General features: G+C 40.3%; 2 protein-coding genes across 4 annotated transcripts; both read right to left on the bottom strand.

Moving 5' to 3' along the window:
* On the bottom strand, window positions 1–3,665 carry prdx5 (peroxiredoxin 5). Its single transcript, XM_053331296.1, has 6 exons — window positions 3,422–3,665; window positions 1,973–2,107; window positions 1,752–1,883; window positions 1,326–1,364; window positions 1,169–1,233; window positions 1–368 (listed from the first exon to the last, which is right to left on the bottom strand). The coding sequence occupies exons 1-6, from the start codon at window positions 3,518–3,520 to the stop codon at window positions 263–265; spliced, it is 576 nt and encodes a 191-aa protein (XP_053187271.1). The 5' UTR covers window positions 3,521–3,665; the 3' UTR covers window positions 1–262.
* A 1,473-nt stretch (window positions 3,666–5,138) lies between these two features.
* esrra (estrogen-related receptor alpha) lies at window positions 5,139–20,124 on the bottom strand. Of its 3 annotated transcripts, XM_053331293.1 has the most exons (8): window positions 19,923–20,124; window positions 18,063–18,165; window positions 13,135–13,518; window positions 12,329–12,445; window positions 12,059–12,172; window positions 10,943–11,110; window positions 10,152–10,421; window positions 5,139–8,589 (listed from the first exon to the last, which is right to left on the bottom strand). In XM_053331293.1, exons 3-8 carry the CDS (start codon window positions 13,511–13,513, stop codon window positions 8,336–8,338), a joined length of 1,302 nt encoding a protein of 433 aa, XP_053187268.1. In that variant the 5' UTR covers window positions 13,514–13,518; window positions 18,063–18,165; window positions 19,923–20,124; the 3' UTR covers window positions 5,139–8,335. The 3 variants fall into 3 exon arrangements, with proteins under 3 accessions (XP_053187268.1, XP_053187269.1, XP_053187270.1); XM_053331294.1 differs by lacking the exons at window positions 18,063–18,165; window positions 19,923–20,124 and adding an exon at window positions 16,804–16,912; XM_053331295.1 differs by lacking the exons at window positions 18,063–18,165; window positions 19,923–20,124 and adding an exon at window positions 15,297–15,303.
* Window positions 20,125–20,611: the final 487 nt, after the last annotated feature.

Raw genomic sequence — 20,611 nt, 5'->3', positions numbered from 1 at the left:
TTATTGCTTTCAGGGTGACTTTTATTAACTATCAAGGAACAAAATACAGAGGATGATGCACAGTCCTTTGGAATGCCATTCATCTCATATTTGTGCGCATTAAGTGCCTTCCAGCTCTGTTTTCAGTACTAGTGTGCATGAGGCATTTGCATACATCTTTGGGAAGAGGAGGAAGCTTGAACAGGTTGGACCTGGGCTTTGTTAGTGCAACTTTTACAGTAACTAAAGGTTAACAGTTGGGTGTAATAGGCTGCGAAAAAGCCTACAGCTCAGAGAGAATACTGGAAGCCAGGCTGCAGGTCAGCCCAGTGCCATCAGGCTCCACATTGATCTTCTTCACAACTCCATCCTCCACCAACATAGAATATCTGAAACACAGGATGAAGTACAAACTGACTTATAGCTATGAACTTCAAATGTGACTGTGAAAGCCAGACACTTACTCAGTCCAATGCAACTGATGTGAAAAAGAGATTTAATTTTAGATGGAATATGCCTGGATATCTACTCTTCATGTCTAGTCTTGATGTGATATTCTCAGTAACACTCTAGAAATACTGATGTTGTCACTGGTCTTTGCACCGGAGGAGAGTCTAACAGCAGACATTCAAGTACTCTAATACACTAACATCATGTGCCTGTATCTGTGTGTGTCCACTTCTGATATCGAAAAAAAAGAGGTTGCACATCTGAGGCTGTGTCTGAAATCTCTTACTTGTTCAACCATTCACTACTGTCGCTATTATAGTATACAGTATATAATAGTTTATCATTAGTGAGCAGTAAACTGAGAATTCAGAAACATGATGTGATGACAAACATTATTTTTCATCACTGACAGCTGTCAAGTCACATGACAGTAATTTGCATTCATAAAATGCAATGTATTACATAGTTGGATTTGTAGCAGAAAGTATTGTACATTGTTTTCCTTTGATTGCTGGACTATTTGACTTGGCACTATATAGTATGTACATTTCACAATATAAATTCATACACTCAAATTGAATGGTGGACAGGGAAAATGGTACACTACTGTAGTAAATAGAGAGTATTTTTGGACACAGCCTGACTTTTCATTGGATTTAACACAAGAAAACAACAGCTTAAACACGTCTGCTATATTAATGTATCATTTAAAAACTGAAGTTGGAGGAAGTATCTGTACCTCTTGGATCGCTTGTTCCCAAGTACCTGTACAATCTGATCACTGTCAAGTAACAAGTCAACAGCCTAAGAGGCAGAGAGAAAAAGACAGATCAGTGTACACAAACATAAAACTTTAAACAGAAAGTACACAGAGTGTAGCAGAGGATTTAGCTTACCTGTGTAAATGCTCCAGTGGGATCAGCCAGCATTCGAACCTGGAGAAGAAAATAGCAGGAAGCTCAACAATCTAAGTATAACTACTGTGTCAATAAACTCACGGATGATATCAATGCTTGGAGTATATTAAGAGTGTGATGCCTCATCTTTTCTTTATGGTCTCCTGTCAGCATGTTGCTGTCAGAGATACCAAACATTACTGGGACTACGCACTGGTCAAATCCACTAGAAACTGGTGCCAAATCGGATTTCCCCATTTATGTCTGACAGGAATTGTCCATGGCTCTTTTACATCTATGTGTGAATGTCACATGATTAACCTCTGAATGATTATAATAATATGTGATCTGCTTTTATCTCAGTTTGACTTTGTAGATGCAGGTTGTCACAGAACTTGCAAGTCACATAATAATTGTGATCCATACCTTACCATCTGCTCCATGCTCCTTTCCCCAGGCAGCCATGACAAATGCATCATTGACAGACACACAGGCAACCTCTTGGATACCTTTAGCCTTCAAGTCTGCAGCCTGCTGCACAAAACCTGGGAGGTGAGTCTGAAAGCAACAAGAGAAATATAAGGTCAACTGATTCAAAGATCATTTTGCCCAACACATGGCAAACAAGGGGAATGGTGTAGACTCACCTTGGAACAACCAGGGGTGAAAGCTCCGGGCACAGCAAAGAGGACTCCTTTCTTCCCCTTGAAGAGCTGATCCATAGCCACCTTGTTTCCAGGCTCGCCCTCCTGGACCTCCACAGCTGGAAGTTGTGCACCCACCTATATGGGGATTGAGATAATATACACAAAAATACTTTTTAAATTGCCACATCAAAATAATGTCAGTTCTTGTTTTTATTTTTCTTTGCTGTTTTATCTTTTTATTGCAGAATTTATTTTATTTATCAGAGCAGAAATTGTCAGCATACTTGCACAATATACACATCAACTGTGTACGGTATGCTAGCAATGCTATTGTATTACTTACTCAACATAATAAGGGATTATTAAATAAACCTCCAATTAGGCCTCTCGTTAAAGCTTAGATTAAGGCATCGTGGTTTAGGAGTTGGCAGGACTGATTTATATTGTTGTAATAGACGCATACTTTAGTTGCTGACCACTAGAGGGCGACAAACCCCCATATACAGATGCAGGTGCACACACGGTAACCCTAGAGTTGCGAACACTCGCGATATTTGTCAGGAATTAGTGACCTTAATCCACCCAATGTTACAAATGATCAATTCAACCAAAACTATGATAACTCTAACCTAGTGTTTCTTGTGCTTAAACATATCCAGACCTTAACCACAGCGTCGGAACGTCTCAAAACAGTGAGACCTGAATAATATGAATAGTCTCGCGAGACTTTTAATCTAGGGTTACCGTCTAGACACGACCTACATACAGGTGCGTGCTTAAAAATGGCTGAATGACTTCTTTAAAATAATAAAGATTGGTATTGACGGACTGATTAATTGTCACAGCTAACCCAAATCACGCTGAGTGCTTAAACGCAGTTTCAACAAGCCCCCAATAACATTACTTTAGCAGCTATGGCTACGTTCTTGTTGATATGAAATGTATTCATAACTGTGCGCAGAGCTGTGAAGTGCAGGCGCGCTTCCACACAGTTGTAAGTTAACTAACTTGTCACGTTTGAACTAAAACATTAAAAACAGACTGACAGGGCAACGCAAGATTAATATGAACTACTCAGGCCTTTAATACGGCGTAAGCAGCCCTGTTTCCTAGTGTCGACACAGCAGCGTTAATCATTGACAGTTTGCTTTATGCGACCTTCACATGTCGCCCGACAGGAGTGAAGGAAGCAGCTGGTAAAGTACAGAGGGGCCGTCACGGTGTAATAAACAAACAAACAAACTCTCATTTCTAGCTAACGGCTGGCATCATGGCGACCAGTGTCAGAGTCGGAGTTAGCACTGTGAGCTACACAGATGAATACCCTTAATGTAACCGTGCAGTTTGTGTGGTTGACAGGCAGTAAAATAAGACACCGGTGAGTGCTTGCCTGCCCTGCAGCACACACAGCTAATGTTAGATTAAAAAAAAAACGTACGCAAGTCTTACCTGAATTGGCATTTTGGCAAGAGGAGACGTGTGGAGCAGCCTGGCAGAGCACTGGACGGCGCGGCTGGACCTAATGAGGGGGGCTGTGACAGAAAGCATCGTGGCTCGTTACTTAACCGGCTAGCTTTGACTGTTTCTCTCCGGTGGGTTTGCGCGGTGTGTAGTTCCTGTCGCTCCGCTTATAGACGGGAAACACCTCAACCACACCTCACTCCACTCTGCTGTACTGTTACACACACTGCCTCATTGAGTTTGGCTGCTGGCTGGGACTTAACCCAGCGTCCAGATTTGGGCCTACTAAATCTTTATTTACTGCGCCATCTGCTAGCAAGAAGCCTTATGTTAATGAAGTAGCTGTTAGACTGAGAGCTGGTGTTGTGGACAGTAAGTTAGTCTGTTTGACATAACACTGAAAGCTGCTGATGGAGACATGACAAGTCTGATAAAACTCACCAAGGTTTCTATCTATTGAATATCAGGCAAGGCAACCTCTGCATAATATTGTAATAAAGGTGTTTTTAAAAGATTCTAGTAATGTTGGTGCTAGTTCTCTTATTGGGTCATTCTGAGCCTATTTAATACTTTAGCTCAAGCACATGTAATGGCTTTCCTAAGAGTCTAAATAGAAACCTTAATTTATTCAGAAAAATATATAGCTTTCATTCACAATGGTACCCTGCAGATACACAACTAAAACAAGTCATATAGCAAAAAGTAGACTTTCATATCAATAATCTTATAGGCTACATAAATAGAGCACAGAAGACGAATGGCTTAAAAATGCAAAAGAAATAGAAAAGACATTGATATAAGTATATTACACAGTGATAAACAGACACAAAGAAAACAGGATTCATGATATAAAATATTGTTTTACATAAACTTAAAGTGTTCTTTGGTTAAAAATGTGTCCAACTTAATGGAGTCCTAGCTACAATGTATTCCACCTTCCCAGTTCTGTGTTCACATATATGATAGCCAAGGTAATGCATTGAACTTCTAAGTCTTGGAAGTGATGATAAGTAAACGGTAGCTTATTTAGAATGGCCTTCTAAATAAAAACAAGACAATGTTCTACCCTTCAAGTGGTAAGTGATGTTCACCCTACGTTCTGTGAGGATACAATGAAGAGTTTTAAAACTGTCACCTGTAATCTGTAGTTTTAGGGTTCGGGCAGCAGCATGCATTTAAATCACATCTGCATAGTCAAGCATTGATAAATGTCTCATACAGTCTGCAATCTACAGCTAAAAGTGAGGCACTGCTTGTTTCTAAAAAACAGAAACCTAAATTTAAATTTAAGCTTCTTAGTGAGTTCTGAAACATCAGTTTTAAAAGCAATTTTTTATCTAACCCGATGCGCAGGTACTTAAAACATGGAACTAAGCAGGATGATATAGTCATTGAGTGCACAATTTTTTGATGCCGTTTCACAAATGCGACACCTTCATTCATGAAGGTAAATTAAAAAAATTAAAAATGCTTCCACTCTTTCATGTATTCATTTCTCATGCCCAGCAACTGGATGAGAAGTCTGTGTTTAGATTTTGCATAACCTTTGAAGGACTATCCCTCATCATCAGTTAAACCCAAATGTAATATCTGTGCTGCATGGTGGAAAATATTAATATTAGTTGAAAGTTTCAGCAGTAGTCCCATCTAAAACACATACACATACATAAACACACACAGGTAGAGATGAGACCAATGATATGTGGTGGCGGTGTGTCCATTTATTACACAACACAAAGCACCTACAATAATCCACTCCTCTGTTGCTTCAGACAGTGGATGATCTCACTTTTTTCACAGTGATTTTTATGTGGACATGTTTAGACAAGGACATCAAACTGTTTAATCTAAATGAAGAAAAAAAAAAGCCTACACACAGAAATTCACAGCCAATATCACACACAAAAATAAAGCAGTGTCAACAAACAACAGTAAATTGAGTAAAAAATAGAATTTAATCATTTAAATAGTCTTTCAAAATACAAACATTGATTTGAACTTCTAAATAATATAACGTTTAGTAGCTATTCTTCATTATAACTGGCAATGTTAAATGTACAGTGTGGCTATACAAGGAAATGTGTGAGGTTTGGTAATTTATTGTATTGCTCATTTATATTAATGCGCACGTATTTAGTAGAAACTACAAATGACTGTATAATTTAAACAATGACTGCAAATGACCCACCCTCCACCCTTAACCCACCGTACCTAAATACACATACTGTATGCTAAAGAAAAATCTACCTGTGTGTGAATGACCAAGTTTGTATCGAGAAACTTTAAACAGCTCTAACTGGAGCCATGCATCTATATTTGTTCATTTCAGAAATCTGATTGCTACTTGAGAAAATTAGGTTAGTAAGCAAATCAGGAACCAAAAGCATTTATTTAGATGACAGGAATATGTGAGCTGTAATCGATTACATGCTGTATTACTTCACATGTTCCAGGCCCACGAAGAACTGAACAAAATCAGTGAAAACACGTACAAACAGGTGAATCAGACAGTATCAGCCCCTGCTCTGCAGTGCTAGCTGTTGCTAATAGAACACCTGTGTTACAAGTTGAACCGTTTTCACTTTGAACTGCCATGTTTTTGAGGTGCACCATTAATCTTGTAGAACCAGACCAACTATTTGCTTGCCCTCCAGTGTGAGACACTTTGTACCGTGGGGCATCTTATAAAGCATGACTGATGAGCCATATATACCTTAAAAGTTATGAAAAAAAAAGGAAAATATGATCTCAGGTGCAAGACATTCAATATACCCAAATGTCCAAATTTAACCAGACAAATCAAAAGATCAAGAATCACATTTGTCTCCACAGTTATCTGGCCATCTGGCTTAACTCTGCCTCCTGAGGTAGCCCCCCTGTAGCCTCACCATGTCGCAGGATGTATAGAGCCATGTAAATTGATCCCTAAAATGACAATGAGCTTCAGATAACACACACACTGCTTATATAAAGAAAAAGAAAAAAAAAACATGTAGCATTCCTAATATCCAGAATGAACAGCTTCAGTTCAATACCAAACCCACAAGTGTGTCACAACGTAATTAAAATACCCTTAAATCCTAGAAAGGAGAAGCAAGTTTCAAGTTTTTACAAATTTCAGTACATTATAAGCTGCACAAATACAGCATAAATGTAATGGGGAATATGTCACATTTGCTGGCTTTATCATGTTTCATTATAAATTGCATGTTTCTCTTCATTTAAATGGAACTGTACATGGCTAAAAGATTCATGGCCTTTTGACCACTAAATATTATTTTTAGGGATCTGATTTTGACATCAGATACTTCAGCTGTGCATTGCCTGTGAAGCTTACTATAATGATAATTTAAATTGTATACAAACCTGCTGAACAATGAGTAGGACTTTGAGGATGTTGTCAGACAAGGTCTCAACATCCAAAAGGAAGATGTTGCATATGTTGCATTTCTTGTTGCCCTGAGCCCACTATGGGCACTTACAAGTTAAACAGACGTATGTACACAGAGGAGGGATCTCGCATTGGATCAAAGGAGATCTTTTATGCGACGTTCTTCTCTACTGCAGAAAATGCAGCTAAATCTTATCATACACCTTGCAAATATAGGTTACACCAATCATCTGGGTTAGTGTTACACATTAAAGCCCAAAAATGAAACAGGTCACATAGGTCAGGCCATTACTTTTGAACAGCACAGCTGCTGAAGTCAAAAATAGTGGTTCGATCTAGTGGAGGGCGATCATATAAAAAAGCAGATGAGGCATATGCACTTCTTGTCTAACCATTGTTGTTGCCACACTGGCTTTAATGTCAAAGAGTTTTCTTCCCTGATCTCAGTGTGGCTCATTGGTTTTGACTGCACACATACGTACGCACACGCTTGCTTCTATGGAAGCCAGTCTTTTGTGTGTCAATAGGATTTACAAACAACACTGAATATATTACCTTCCAAGTAGAGCATTTTATGAGTACAGTCTTCATATGCATCTCTCCTGGACTATAAGTCCATTGCACAACCTTTTATAAAGTATCCTGCATCTATGTAGACCAATGGTTCCCAAGTCCAGTTTTCAACATCCCAAGTGATGACGGTTTTCTCTTCTACCGGCGTTAAAGTCAACTCATGTCATCATTCGTGGCATCCCGACCCAAACCAGTCTATACACTTGAATTTAAATAAAATCAGTACTTGGGGTCCTGAGAGTGGAGAACTACTGACATACACACAACTAGATGTCTCACCATTTTATCCACATTTTAAATGTGACAGACAATAATCGAGTCATTATATTGCTTTTAACATATTGCAAGTAATTCCTATGAATTTGCCTACAACGGCACACTAAACTATAGTAAATACAAGCACTCCATGTGCATGTCAATCTGATCCAACACTGGACCCTCAAGTCTTTCGCCCGATATGTTATTATGGCTTTCATGAGTTGATGTTGCATTATTTTAAAAAAGTTCAAAAGCCACATGGTTGCAGTCTGTTCTTGGGTACCTAAATGTTGTTCTTCAGTGGTTACGTTACTGCAGACTGATGCTGTGATGGAACACACCATGAAAATAGTTGAAAAGGAGAAGTATCTTGGTATTCATGTTAAATGTTTTCTCAGTTTTTTCCACTAATGTGGATCTTGGAACCTTTTACTGAAGTTTGGCAGTTACAACGTACTGTTAATAACCAATTCCCACTTATTAACATGAATACATGAGCGTTTTCTTTTCCCATATTCTTTTCCTTTCTTCATGTTGCCTAAAGGGGAAAAATAACCATTTTCCTCCATTAATTATCAAATAAAATCTTTTCTTTCTCACAAAACACTCATCCACTCATGAAGACTAAATCTCAGTTGGGTCTTTCTCTGCATCATCTCTACTTCTGCTGCTTTTCCCTCCTAGGGAGAGTCCATCATGGCTTCCAGCATCTCCAGGAACAGTTTGTGCATGGGTATACCACCGCGGGTCTTGATGCTGTAGAAGGTGGTAAGAGCTCGTCCAGCAGTCTGTCGGAGGAGAGGCAATGTTAAAAGGAGGCGTCCCGCCCGCTGAGGGTCGTCTGGGCGCCGCTGACTTTCCAGCTCCAGCAGGGCCTGGTGAAGGAGGTCCCGCAGCTTCTGCACAGCGTCCATATCTTCGATGTAAACAGAGTCTGACAGGACAACAGAGAGGACACGGTAAGGCAGGGTGTTTACATTTTCTCAGCTTATGCCACAGAAACAAAGCCAGTATCACCCAGTAACTTGTAAACTATGGCAGCCTTTATTTAAGCTTCATTAGCTTCTGACCAATCATTGTATATGCAACCTTTTTGTGCCTTGATTGTCTTTTTATATATTGTTAAACTCATTTTTTCAACAATACATATTTGTGTATTTTTATATTTTGCTTCTATATTTGTCTTTTGATAAGTTTTTATTTCATGTTTTTCTGTGATGGTATTTGTATTTCATACAATTGTACTTGTATAACCAGAGTGACAATAAACATCTTGAATCTTGAATTGACAAAACAAACAGTGTATCTGTGGAGAAAGCAGGGCTTGCTAGACGATCTGCTGTTGACAGTAATCTTCAGGGGATCTCTAAAGGAAGTCTACATAAAGGTTACAATTTATAAGATTAACTTCTACTATACATATATGTCTGTTTCTGCCATCCAAAGACTTGAAGACCATTGGAAATATATTTTTTGTAATTTTGCTGTAGTTGTCCCCAAAAAACTAACACTGGTGATATAAGATCTTTCTCATTGGTCATGGGTCTTTAGCTGCTGACATGTACATAATCCCACCCAGCTTCAAAGCTTGACAACAGACATTGTCTGCACCCGTCTCAGCTCATCTACAGCTTTTTGTTGACACAAACACCATACTGAGCAGTTAGGTGACAACTGACAACAGTAATTAACCAGCTACTTACATATGGCAGATCCTATACTCCCACAACTGTGAAGCAAACTTATACAAAAAATGATTTGCACAAAAAGAATTAGTAGATTTAAAGCAACTATGATTTTGGCAGAAAAATACACTTAGTTGCCAGTTTATGGTGTACAAGAAGCTAAAATTATGCAATCTAATACAACATCCCTGCAATAAATTCAACATTTATGAAGGTTATAAAATTCAGTTTTGGCAGTAGTTGGTGGTACTGTTGAATTGCATTGTGTAATGTTGAGATAACAATGAGTGACTAAATATTATACTAGACTAAATATTAATAACACCTCTTAGAATAACACAATACCATTCAACAGTAATACAAACCTCCAAAATGACCATACAGCTGAATTAACACCTGTCTAGAACAGTTGTAAGTGGAAGTGAACATTATAACCTTCATGAAAGGTAGAATTTATCACAGGCCTGCTGTATTATTAGTGCAAGCCAGGTGTATTTTATAACCTTGGAACTGAGTGTGTTTTTTGTTATCCAGTTTATTACACACTACTTCGTTATGTGCAGGATCCTCCCCCTAGAGGAGGTAGTGAGAGCTGCCTTTTAATAAACCTAATATTATGTCTCATTAAAATGTAATGATTCCCTCTGATGTTAGCAGAGACTGTGGGAAACCTCAAAGTGTTTAATAAAACCACCAGAGCACACTTTTTTGTAGCTAGAGTGTAGTCTATTGATGGAAAGTGATACAAAAACCTCCAATGTGTGCTATATCGCTTATAATAGTTCTACAAGAAGTAAGTAAATGTTGATACCTGAGTTAGTGAGTGCGATGGCTTTTAACATGACAAACTCCTCCCGGTCCACATTTAGTGCACGGAAACGGCGAGCGAGTTGACTAATTGCTCCGTTTAGCTCTGTCAGTCCAGCGACACGTGACATCTCCTCATCAAGGACAAAATCCTCTGCGAACACTACCTCGTCTTCACAGCCAAGCGAGCGGTACGCTACACCCAGCACCAGCACCTCCAGCCAAACTGACTGCAGCACAGACATCTGGTCTGCTAGAGACAGCGACAGAAAGCCTGCAGGGGAACAAACCGATGGACAGAGAGAGGAAGAGTGAGGAGAGGGAAAATTTGTGAAACACCAAGCACTGGTACCAGTTTCTTAGACAGCTGGTGACCCGACTCTGGCTTGTAATACAGATAACTTTTGCACTGTTGAACCAATTTCCACTCCTGACACAAACCCATTAATTAATTTATGTTGCCCAACATTTTCGTCTTGAGCAATGTGCAAAAAGACTTTTTACATAAAACCTGATTAAAATTGAAAACTTGGTGTACACATTATAAGACCAATGGCTAATATTACCATGTGATTATGCTGAGATGTTCTTGTTGTATGTATCAACTACATTGTTCAGCCATCATCATCATTATCATCATCACCATCATATAAATCCAGAAGTCATGATCTGGATGAAGCATGTCACAATAAGTTTCTTCCTGGTTAGTGAGACTGGATCACTACTTCTCTTCCACTGCTGTCATGTTATCACTGCTTCTCCTCCCCAGTTCTTCTTCTTTGCTGCATCTCTTACCAGGAATGTGTTTGGCCCAGCCAATGATGACGACCAGCTCGCGGTCAGCGAGGTCACAAAGGGTGGTGAGCGTGCGCTGGGCTGTGTCGGGCTGCAGAGGGTCGGGCATAGCAAATAACTTCTCTGGCTCAGCCACTAGAAGGTGGGACACAATGATGTTGGAGGAACCTGTGAAGCGAAATACACACAAAGGAATGGATTAATATGACAGAATAAATTTGCTGTGTGCTCATATATCATTATCTAAATTAACACAAAATGTTGCTTTACACAACATGCTCGTTTGTGCTGTTTTAACTGGAATCACCTGTGTAATACTATTTCTATAGTAGTACAAAGTAGTTTCTGCTCAAGCAGCGGGTTTATCCAAAAAGCTGCACACTAGATCATTGTGTAAATTCACTCAAATTAGCACAGTTACAATATTACACTCCTGTGTTGATGACAGAAGAAAGCAGGAAGAGGGCGCTGTTTTCTAATCAATTCCAGTGGTTTGATATCAGACAGAATCAGTGAACAAGACTTGGTGGAGTGGGCAGATTCAAAGTTTGTGTCCTTTGGGCAATGGATGTTTTAAGCAGAGCTCTGAGCACCTTGAGTTTTACCCACCCAGAACTTCTCATATTTTTGGGAGTGGCACTCTGATCGCCTCAAGTTTAATAATCAAAAATAAATAAAATAAAAAGAGGTTTAACTCTAAGCAGATTAACTATATCTCTAACTACTGCAGGCTACTACCAACTGAACAATGACTGACGACCCAGAGCTTAGATGTGTATGTTATTGCTGTGTTTGTAGTTGCTGTTGGTAGTTACATGTAACGTGCCAGCACACAATTGATCAACAGCCGATAAACGTGCGCCAAGCAACATCAAGATGCCCCTCGAGACAAAAAACGCAGAACTTATCCTGAAATATGTAGTTAGAATCCAATATCAAATATAGTGAATGTGTGAGCTGATGGAGCCTTTACAGTTCGCTGGCTAATCATCAGAAACTGAACAAAAGCTCTTTTATTGAGCCAATTTTATTCAGCTTGATTAACCTAATAGTATTAAACTACGCTGACTGTTGTAGGACTGAAAAACAAATGACAAAACAAGAATGTAATCACACCTTTTTCATTCTCCTTTGTCAGTGGTAGAGGGGCACTCTGGTACGTTGCATTCTCCACTTCTGGGCGCCTCTTGTACTTTTGTCTTCCACCTCGGACCCTGTCAAGACGAACTCCTACATGGTGAAATATAAGATGATTATGATTTAAGAGAGAAAAAACATATTCTATTTAAAAGACTGGCACAATGACACTGAAGATATAATATCCAGACTGGCAGCACAGCTGCTGCTTTTGTCAAAGGAACGTAGCTGCACAACATAAACACTCACCCTCTTTCAACATGCCTACTTTGAGGCACTTGGTGAAGCGGCATGCTTGGCAAGCCTTTCTGCGCCTTTTGGTGATCTCACACTCATTTGATGCTGGGCAGCTGTATTCGATGTTACCTTTATGGAAGAACAGAAAATGTTTTCTTTTAAACAATCATCTACCCAGAGCAGAAAACACACCAGCCAATTCAACCACCATGTTTTCCAATGTACAAACAGTATGCCAGCTGCTAAGTGTTCATGGTTTTTGTCTTAGAGACCAGTATAAACCAGATGAGCCATTTGTAGTGACCTTGTATTGAAGCATGTTAAAGAATAACACCATTAGTATGTGATGTGGGTTCGTAGTCATTCCTGCATTCATCAGACTTACTACCACTATGAAGACTGTGGATGCTTTGGGTCACCTCAGGTTGCTACTAGAGCTGATGGAGGCATATATCAATTGATCGGCACCAGCTATGTTATTTTACTGCCCTGCACTGCAGCTATACCTGCTTTCATTCAAATGAGTGTAATAAACATCCTGTTTGCTCTTCATTAAAAGATATAGAATGTATGTAGTGAGTTCACAGGTCATTGAGTAACACAAGTTATTTTCAAGTGAGAAACTTCCTATTGACTACCTCTACCTATAATATCTATAATAATATGTCTGTGCTCTTGAATGGCTCTAGTAGAATAGTAGAATACAGACAGGGTTCAGCTATATGTAACTACAAACATCTGTAGTTTGTTTCTCAAAAGCATGAAAGCACACTGCTTATACTGCAATGCAAACACTTCACCTTCACCACGACACACACCTTGGATGGTTCTCTTGAAGAATGCTTTGCAGGCCTCACATGAAGCCACGCCGTAGTGGTAACCTGAGGCCACATCCCCACACACTAAACACAGCCTCTTGGGTAATGTGCTCAGGGCGTACTTGCATCGCCCTGCTCCGTTTCCAGTGGAGCCCTCCTCTGCCCCATCACCACCCTCATCTTTAAAGTGGCAACGTAGAGCTGGTGTATAGAGCGGCGGGGAGTAACGTTTAACGCCGTCTCCTCTGGTCCCTCCGCCTCCACTTTGAGAGGAGTCCGAGGAAGCCCCGCCAGGGCTAGTCCGACCTCCCCCTCCTCCTTCTGGACTGCTCGGTTCTGCTTTTATGTAGACATCGGACCGACGCTCCCTGGAAGACATGATGTCTAGAGGGGGAAAAATAAACAAGAAAGTTTTACCTCACATATTTGTCTTTTAAAATATGTTCATAACACCTGATAGAAATGTGTTGATTTTTTTTTTCTCTTTGGCATCCAAATAAAAGAGAGAGGGGGAAAAGCACAAATATTGCCAAACATGGGCTGCAGAAACCTATCACTACCCCAGCTCACGCCCCAGCCTCAGACCTGATCTTCATGCCAACTGATCAGTAATGAATGATTATAGATTTTACAGAAATAAGAAGCAAAAACTCTGTGAGCTGTGAGTCAGACCTGTGGTATGAAAGAAATGTACCCCTACATTTAAGACCAATTTAACCTTGGTTAAAGCCCAATTAACAATTACTAATCTAATATCAGCATGTTAATATCACAAAAGGTTGTTTCTTTAGCAGCGTTTAGTTGCCGTGTTGTTTTGTTTGTGCTATTGTTTTCTCAGCTAGGCTTTTTTTAAGACATCAAATAAAAAATATATATATAAACTACCTTGGATTCACCAAATTCTGAACCTTTCCATGTCTAATAAAAAACTAAACGGTCAGCAAAGCGCCCCCAGTGGGAAATCTTTGTCTGTGACATTTCTAGACATTAAAATAACCAAGGTGACTGGATGAAGGTCGCTATGCTCATAAACAGAGACCGCTCCTCACTACTCAGACACATAACTTATGGTCACCCAAGTAAGAGTGCTGCAGCAACCTGCTCCCCTGCCAAAGACTGTCTGTGCTTCTCAATATAATTACAGAGACTATAACCTCCTTTCCTACCACAAATAAACAAACACATACAATGAAAATGCAGTAAATGCTTAATGCATGAAATGAAACGAGAACATTTCAGCACTGCAGAGGGCAAGAAGTTTGCAGGGAGCGCCGACATCTATCATCTATTTATATGCCATTACAACAACAACATAAAACAGACAGGCATTCCTCAAAATAATTCTAAGACAAAAAAAACATTAAGACAATTGAAAGAGGAGATTTAATTTCTTAAGTGAGTGTACAGTTCTGACTCGCAACATTAAGTGCAAACTCAGTAGAGAGCAATGTGAACGGCCAGGAGTCATTTGTTTTATGCTTTTAAGCAGCAATTCAACTTCCAGTAACTTAGTCCTGATGCCAAACGTCTGAAACCTCGGTGCCAATCATGCACTGCATCCATTATTTATGAGACAATTAGCCTAAAACGGCCTAATCTCTTTGACAAGGGCTGTAATAATATCAAATGGGCCAAAGTGTGAAGAACAAGCAGGTGAGTGAATATTTGTGCCAGGGTATTAGCAGAGTAAAATGATCACATTAGGGTAATTAATGAAGAGCATAGGTGTGCTGCTCCTGTAATTACACCCATAAGGAAGTCCAGCCAGTATACTGTAAAGCCACGCAAAGATAAATTATTCATGTTTCATTAATACTGTCTGGGGCTGACTTTGTACCTCAATGATTCTTAGCAAATGATAGATTTACTTTATCAACTGCACTTCAGGGATCAGAAAACTTGGTTACAGGGAGGGGAAAAAGGAATAAACGGGGCATGAACTGTAGTCTGAGCCACGTCTGTCTTTGAGCTTAAAGTCATCAGTGGATACATTAATGCAGAGCCGTACTCGAACGACTGCACTGTTGTTCCAACTTAGTAGATCACTGAGTGAGGACGATGAGATGGGATCTCTGCAGCCTAAATAGCCTCAATCCATTTAAGACTTGAAACGACTTGTGATTTTCTAATGCACATAGTGTGAATCCAGAGCAATTACCTACCATGTTTTCTCCTTGTTTATCAGCTGACCTCATATTCCAGTAGCAGACTGTATATTTGCAAAGTGTTGCAATGTTGAAAGATGCATTGCTTATGGTCGGTTCAATGCTCCAATAGCAGGAGTACCCTGCCCACAATGACAACATTACATGCAGTTGTATGCTCTGTACACACTGGTATAGATGTATTTGGGAGGGATTCAGTGAGCAGTGTGACGAGGTACATCATTTTCTGATTTATTCACATTTTTGAAACTAAATTTCACCACTACATGAAGGTAAACACTGACACGCATTCTGTAAAGACATTAACCTTGACCACAAGACTATCACCAATGTGTGAGTTTATGGCATATAATCAATTAGCTCAGTACTGCATGCTCTATGTCAGGCTGCAGAATTATGAATAAATATATTTCTCATTTATTTACTAGACATCTATAATGAACAGGCCTCTACTGACCACAAGATAAGCTCTGCTTCACTACTTAAACATACTACTACTTTTTAGACACTGTCTCTTAACTTATCAGTTACATAATTTTGCCTCTGCCCTTCAGTCAGAGCGTGTACATAAAAATGTGATTTGAAGGTGACCAAAGCTGGACAATATCAGGGTTCAAGACCAACTGAGGGGAAAAAAACAAGGCGGCTTATCATGTATGTGTTGATACTATCACAAAAAAGTAAGTTGGTGAAATTGCCACAAATATCACACATAATATAGCCTGCATGTTGTTTACATACATTACAGTATGTGGACAGTATGTTGAGTAGATACAGATCCTGGGCTCAACACGCTAAGATACTGAATCCCTACTTGCTCTAGATATCACTCACTGCAAATCAAGTATGCTTTTGTCAGATTTATTGCTGCAGCAATAAATCTCCTCCAATAGTAAATGACAGTCACAGCTTTCTTTGGAGTTTGCCCCCTCTGTACTTTAAAGTAGTACTGTTTGGCAAACTCAGCAAGGGGGTCACAGCAAAAGCAGGCTGTTTAAAGTTTAGCTTGCTTGGACTGAGTTTACAAGCTTAGTGAATGGATCATCCAACACCACAGAGGCTAGTACATGACTCCAGAAAAGACAACCAGTATCGTCCAGTTTCTCCTCAGACTTCTTGAGCAGGGCAGTGAGCACCATGTGCACCGTTGGCCACATACATGAGGAACATCAGCTTCACTCAACTAAATGTTGGAAGAAGCGAGCTATAGTAGCTAAATGTTTACGTGTTTATCGTTTGACTGGCTAAAGCAGATTAGACTGGGTCTTAAACCAGCTGGGGTTGGCTACATTGCTTTGTTTTCTGTTTAACATGCCACAGAAACGTGTCGTGTCTACTGTAAACTAATGTACCAGCATGTTTAGGTTAGCATTAGCTTCGACATCAACGAATACATTAGAGGTGGAGGTTAGCTGCTCTTAGCTAACTAGCTAGCAGAGCCTAGGCGTTAATCTTGACTGAGATCTATTTCTGTCACTCTAACCCGGACTATGCTGCATCTTACCTTGGTAAAGGTGACTAGTACGGCACTGAGGTGTCTCTACGATGTGGAAACATGGCACATGGCTGACACAAAATGAGTATCCAGCGGCTGCTAGCTCGTTATGGGCTGAGTGCTGAGATGGGCCGGGCTACAATCTGCTTTTACTACCAGCTGCTAGGAAAGGATCGAGGCACTGTAGCTATTACACGCTGGTTCAAAGGGCACCATGGACGCAAATGCACTTTTCATTATTATTTAGGTGCCACTTCAACTAAATGTTTATACGCTTCTTTTTGTATGGGCTTGAAGGTTATCCACCAACTGGACAACACTCATAGGTTCTCATATGATAGGGGAACATCACAAAAAATGGTTGTTATGACACAGGAGGAGTCTTAATTGTGAGCTTGATACAGCCCCATAATAACCCGACTGCATGGTTATGAATCAACTTACAATCAGTGCATGAACCATAAATCCAAACCAAAAGAGAGTCCTTATGATGAGTGGCTGTCTGCCAAGTTTGACTCACACTTAAATGAGTGAGAGGTAATAATTTAATTGGTGTTTGTTTGTTTTGTACACTGTAAATGTCCATGCACCATGCTTAACATTGTGTCATGCACAGATGTTGAATCTGCTAGATGGAAAATATATGCAGAAAGCTTTTATTCCCCCCTCCCACAATCTGCATCCAGCACCCAAAAAACAAAGACCTCTAAAGTTCACACCGATACCTTGATTGCTTCTATTTTGGACATGCTGACATCGATTTCACACAACTTAAGCAGAGGGCAATCCTCTCTCTCCCCTCTATCCACTACTTGTCCCTCGTTTATCATTTTTGGGGTTCGCAGGGCAATAACGACCCACCCGTTCACGCTTCCTATGACTCCTTGCTCTATAATTTCAGAGCAGCAGACCAAAAGATGTGTCTGCTGAGCCTGCTTTTCTCAAAAAAAGGACATGTCTTGTGAGTTGCTTGATTGCGACAGAATGATGCGCACTACATGCTATCACTTGCCGCCCGCAATATTTTGGGTGTGAAATGGGAAGTCAGCACCTTCAAAAAATGTTTCTCTATTTTGGTTACGTTACTCTTTCCATGTCCCTCCTTTGTAAGTACTTTCATAAGAAAGCATAAACATTGCCCTTCTATAGCCTTACAAGAATGAAACATGAGGCAGGTGAAGCACAAATAACAACATAATCCTACATGAAGCAACTGCACAACAGCATAATATTTCATCAGCATAAAAGGCAATGTGAGAACAGATTACCTGTTTGCTGAACTGAAGTTTGAAGCCTATGTATCCGTGTTTCCCAGTGATGGTTCAGTGAAGTGCTATTGCTTTGAGTTGAAGTCTGCAGTTATCAGGACACCTGCAAAATAAAGCACAGACACTTTTCATGTTAACCTGCCATCTGTGGGGCTTTTTTAACATTAAAAACCCTCAATGTACATTGGGTGTGCGGTCTTACAATGGTGGCCATCATATGTGAAAACAAACTGTATATATTAGTTTATTAAAGGGCTCTTAACAAGTAATAGCGGCGCCAATCTCCATGCGTGAAAGAAAGAACCTACTGTACGTACTGGCAGTAGTTTTGTTTCCTCTATCGTAAGGCCTGTGTATACTCGTAACACTGGCTTTTCCTTCCTAAAATACATAACCCACTGTATCTGTCCAGATTTCTGTACGCTACTCGAGTTCCCTCCCCCCCTTACACTGCATGACACACTCCAAAGGTCACAGTCACAGGAATGCTTGAAGGACAGACAGAGTAAAGCCAACACCTTGTCTCTCTCACTCCTACAAAGTCATAAGTTTGAAGTTTAGTGATAACTCTTTGTAAATAATTAAAGGGACTAGTTGTAATTAAAAAAACATTACTGGAAACTGTATTATAGCCTAGTTGTTTGTTTGTTTTTACAATGTGGATATGACTTTAGTTTGGGCCATTTTAAAAAGTAGTGAACATTAAATTGAAAATTTAGAGAGGAACCTCAGTCTTTTGTTTGATTTTTTTTCTCAGGCAATTAGAGGAACATGATTGTAATAATATGTAGAAACAAACTGTGATGTGTACTCATGTTCTTTGGAAGTGGTCTGAACTGACATTTAAACCTTACAATTGATCAAATTAAAGCTGTAGATTCAAATTCATGCATTATAGCAAGCAAGTAGTAACTGGCATGCACTCAAACGATTCCCTGTGTACTGTGTTACCTCTGAACACACTTTTAAATGAAAAATCAAACGTCAAAGCATATAAAGCAGTCCTTCCTTTGTCTTACATGGTTTTAAAGCTTTTCTCGGTTGTTTTTTGGGGGGCCACCGGTGGTCTTTGTCACTGATAATGCATCCCACTGACTGTACATAAAACTCTGTTTGAGGTTTTCACATGCGGCGCACTGTGGAGGCGACGAGAACAGCACCCAGGGGTGACCTTGCTTACTGATCGTGGACCGGTGAAAGGTTAATTGCCAAAGTGGATTATGCCTTAAGATCAGTGATCTCAATCCTGGTCCAGCAGGTTAGGTATCTTGGTCAGTGTGTTGAGGCACAAAGAAGAGTAACTCGGGGAGGGAGGCTAAATACATGTTCAGAAAGCTTGAAGTGTGTAGACTTGGAGAAGTGCTGGGTGTCACTTACCCCTTTAAATAAGGACATGCAGTGAGCCATACGAGGACAATCATCGACTGTAATCTTATTTAAACATTGGCCTGCATTCTTCATTTACTCTCTAAGTGACAGATCGACCAATTTAATAAGACATTTTGAAGGGGGTTGAGAGAGAGAGAGAGAGAGAGAGAGAGAGAGAGATGGGGGGGGGGGTGATCATCAGCGAGGAGAGGATTAACCTTTACATGGAGTGTTGTCGCTTTTCTTAACGTGCGAATTAGTCAGGAGGTAAATTATGAGAGGGGTGTCAGCTGGATAAGAGGCGTTTAGTGCAAATTATGACACAAATATTTATTCAGCCACCGTGCCCCCTACCCCCAATAACGTGGCCACGCGAACTTAGCTCCCTGCATGCACAGCAGACCACCGATAAGACAGCAGAAAAGATTAATAATAGCTTAAAGCCCACTGCGAGCTCAGTCTCTGCAGTGGAGGCGAAGTGAGGATACTTACTGGGAAATGCAAAAAAAAAAAACATCGCAGGGCTGTTTTAACTGAAGTCAGCCCAAGTCTCTGCGGCTTGCAAGTCCACAGTCGGTTCAGCCGGTTTAACGTCAGTGTCCGAGCCTCGTCGGGTTATCTCACATCGCGTCACAACACCAACAACACGCAGCGACACGTACCGTCTTATTATCCGCCTGTTCGGTTCCGTACACCGCTGTTATAAATTGTCGCCTTCGGCTGCCACAGCTGAGGTTGTAGCTGGACATTTAACGTCAAGGTGGTCAGGAGGAAGCCTGAACATCCGGTTAAGCTTTTCACAATAAAACGGCGTCGACACTCATGACGTTGTTACGTTTCTTGAGTGGGACAAAGCCTCGAAGAGAAACTGTATTTAACACAAAATAGCCGTCTTATACTACATTAACATACCACTCACTCGACTCACTGACACGACGCCTCTTATTACTAAAATGAACATAAATGATGGTTTTGTTTTAAGACGGTTAAACAGTGTTATTTCCGGTTATTACAAGATTCCGTTTGCTAGCTTGACACAGCTCTGTGACGTAGGTCTCTATCCCGCGCCTCTCCTCCTCCCTCTGCCCGACCTGCGTCCGCTGTGTCTCCGTTACGTCCGCACGCTCCATCCACCAGCGTCATCAGCGTTATAATAAGGGCCTGCAACCCCCGTGAAAAAA

The sequence above is a fragment of the Scomber japonicus genome, chromosome 13 (genome assembly GCF_027409825.1).
Source record: "Scomber japonicus isolate fScoJap1 chromosome 13, fScoJap1.pri, whole genome shotgun sequence".
Taxonomy (NCBI): Eukaryota; Metazoa; Chordata; class Actinopteri; order Scombriformes; family Scombridae; genus Scomber; species Scomber japonicus.
This window is presented reverse-complemented; position numbering and strand designations above follow the sequence as displayed.

What these genes read in the sequence shown, in the direction of transcription:
- esrra (XM_053331293.1), bottom strand. Translation starts at nt 13,513, where the DNA reads ATGTCTTCCAGGGAGCGTCGGTCCGATGTCTACATAAAAGCAGAACCG. An exon ending in CTTCAAGAGAACCATCCAAG is followed by an intron (nt 12,446 to 13,134) that starts GTGTGTGTCGTG and finishes TCTTCCATAAAG; the next exon opens with GTAACATCGAATACAGCTGC. An exon ending in CATCGCACTCACTAACTCAG is followed by an intron (nt 8,590 to 10,151) that starts GTATCAACATTT and finishes TTGTCCTGTCAG; the next exon opens with ACTCTGTTTACATCGAAGAT.
- prdx5 (XM_053331296.1), bottom strand. Translation starts at nt 3,520, where the DNA reads ATGCTTTCTGTCACAGCCCCCCTCATTAGGTCCAGCCGCGCCGTCCAG. An exon ending in TTGCCAAAATGCCAATTCAG is followed by an intron (nt 2,108 to 3,421) that starts GTAAGACTTGCG and finishes ATCCCCATATAG; the next exon opens with GTGGGTGCACAACTTCCAGC. An exon ending in AGCATGGAGCAGATGGTAAG is followed by an intron (nt 1,365 to 1,751) that starts GTATGGATCACA and finishes TTTCTTCTCCAG; the next exon opens with GTTCGAATGCTGGCTGATCC.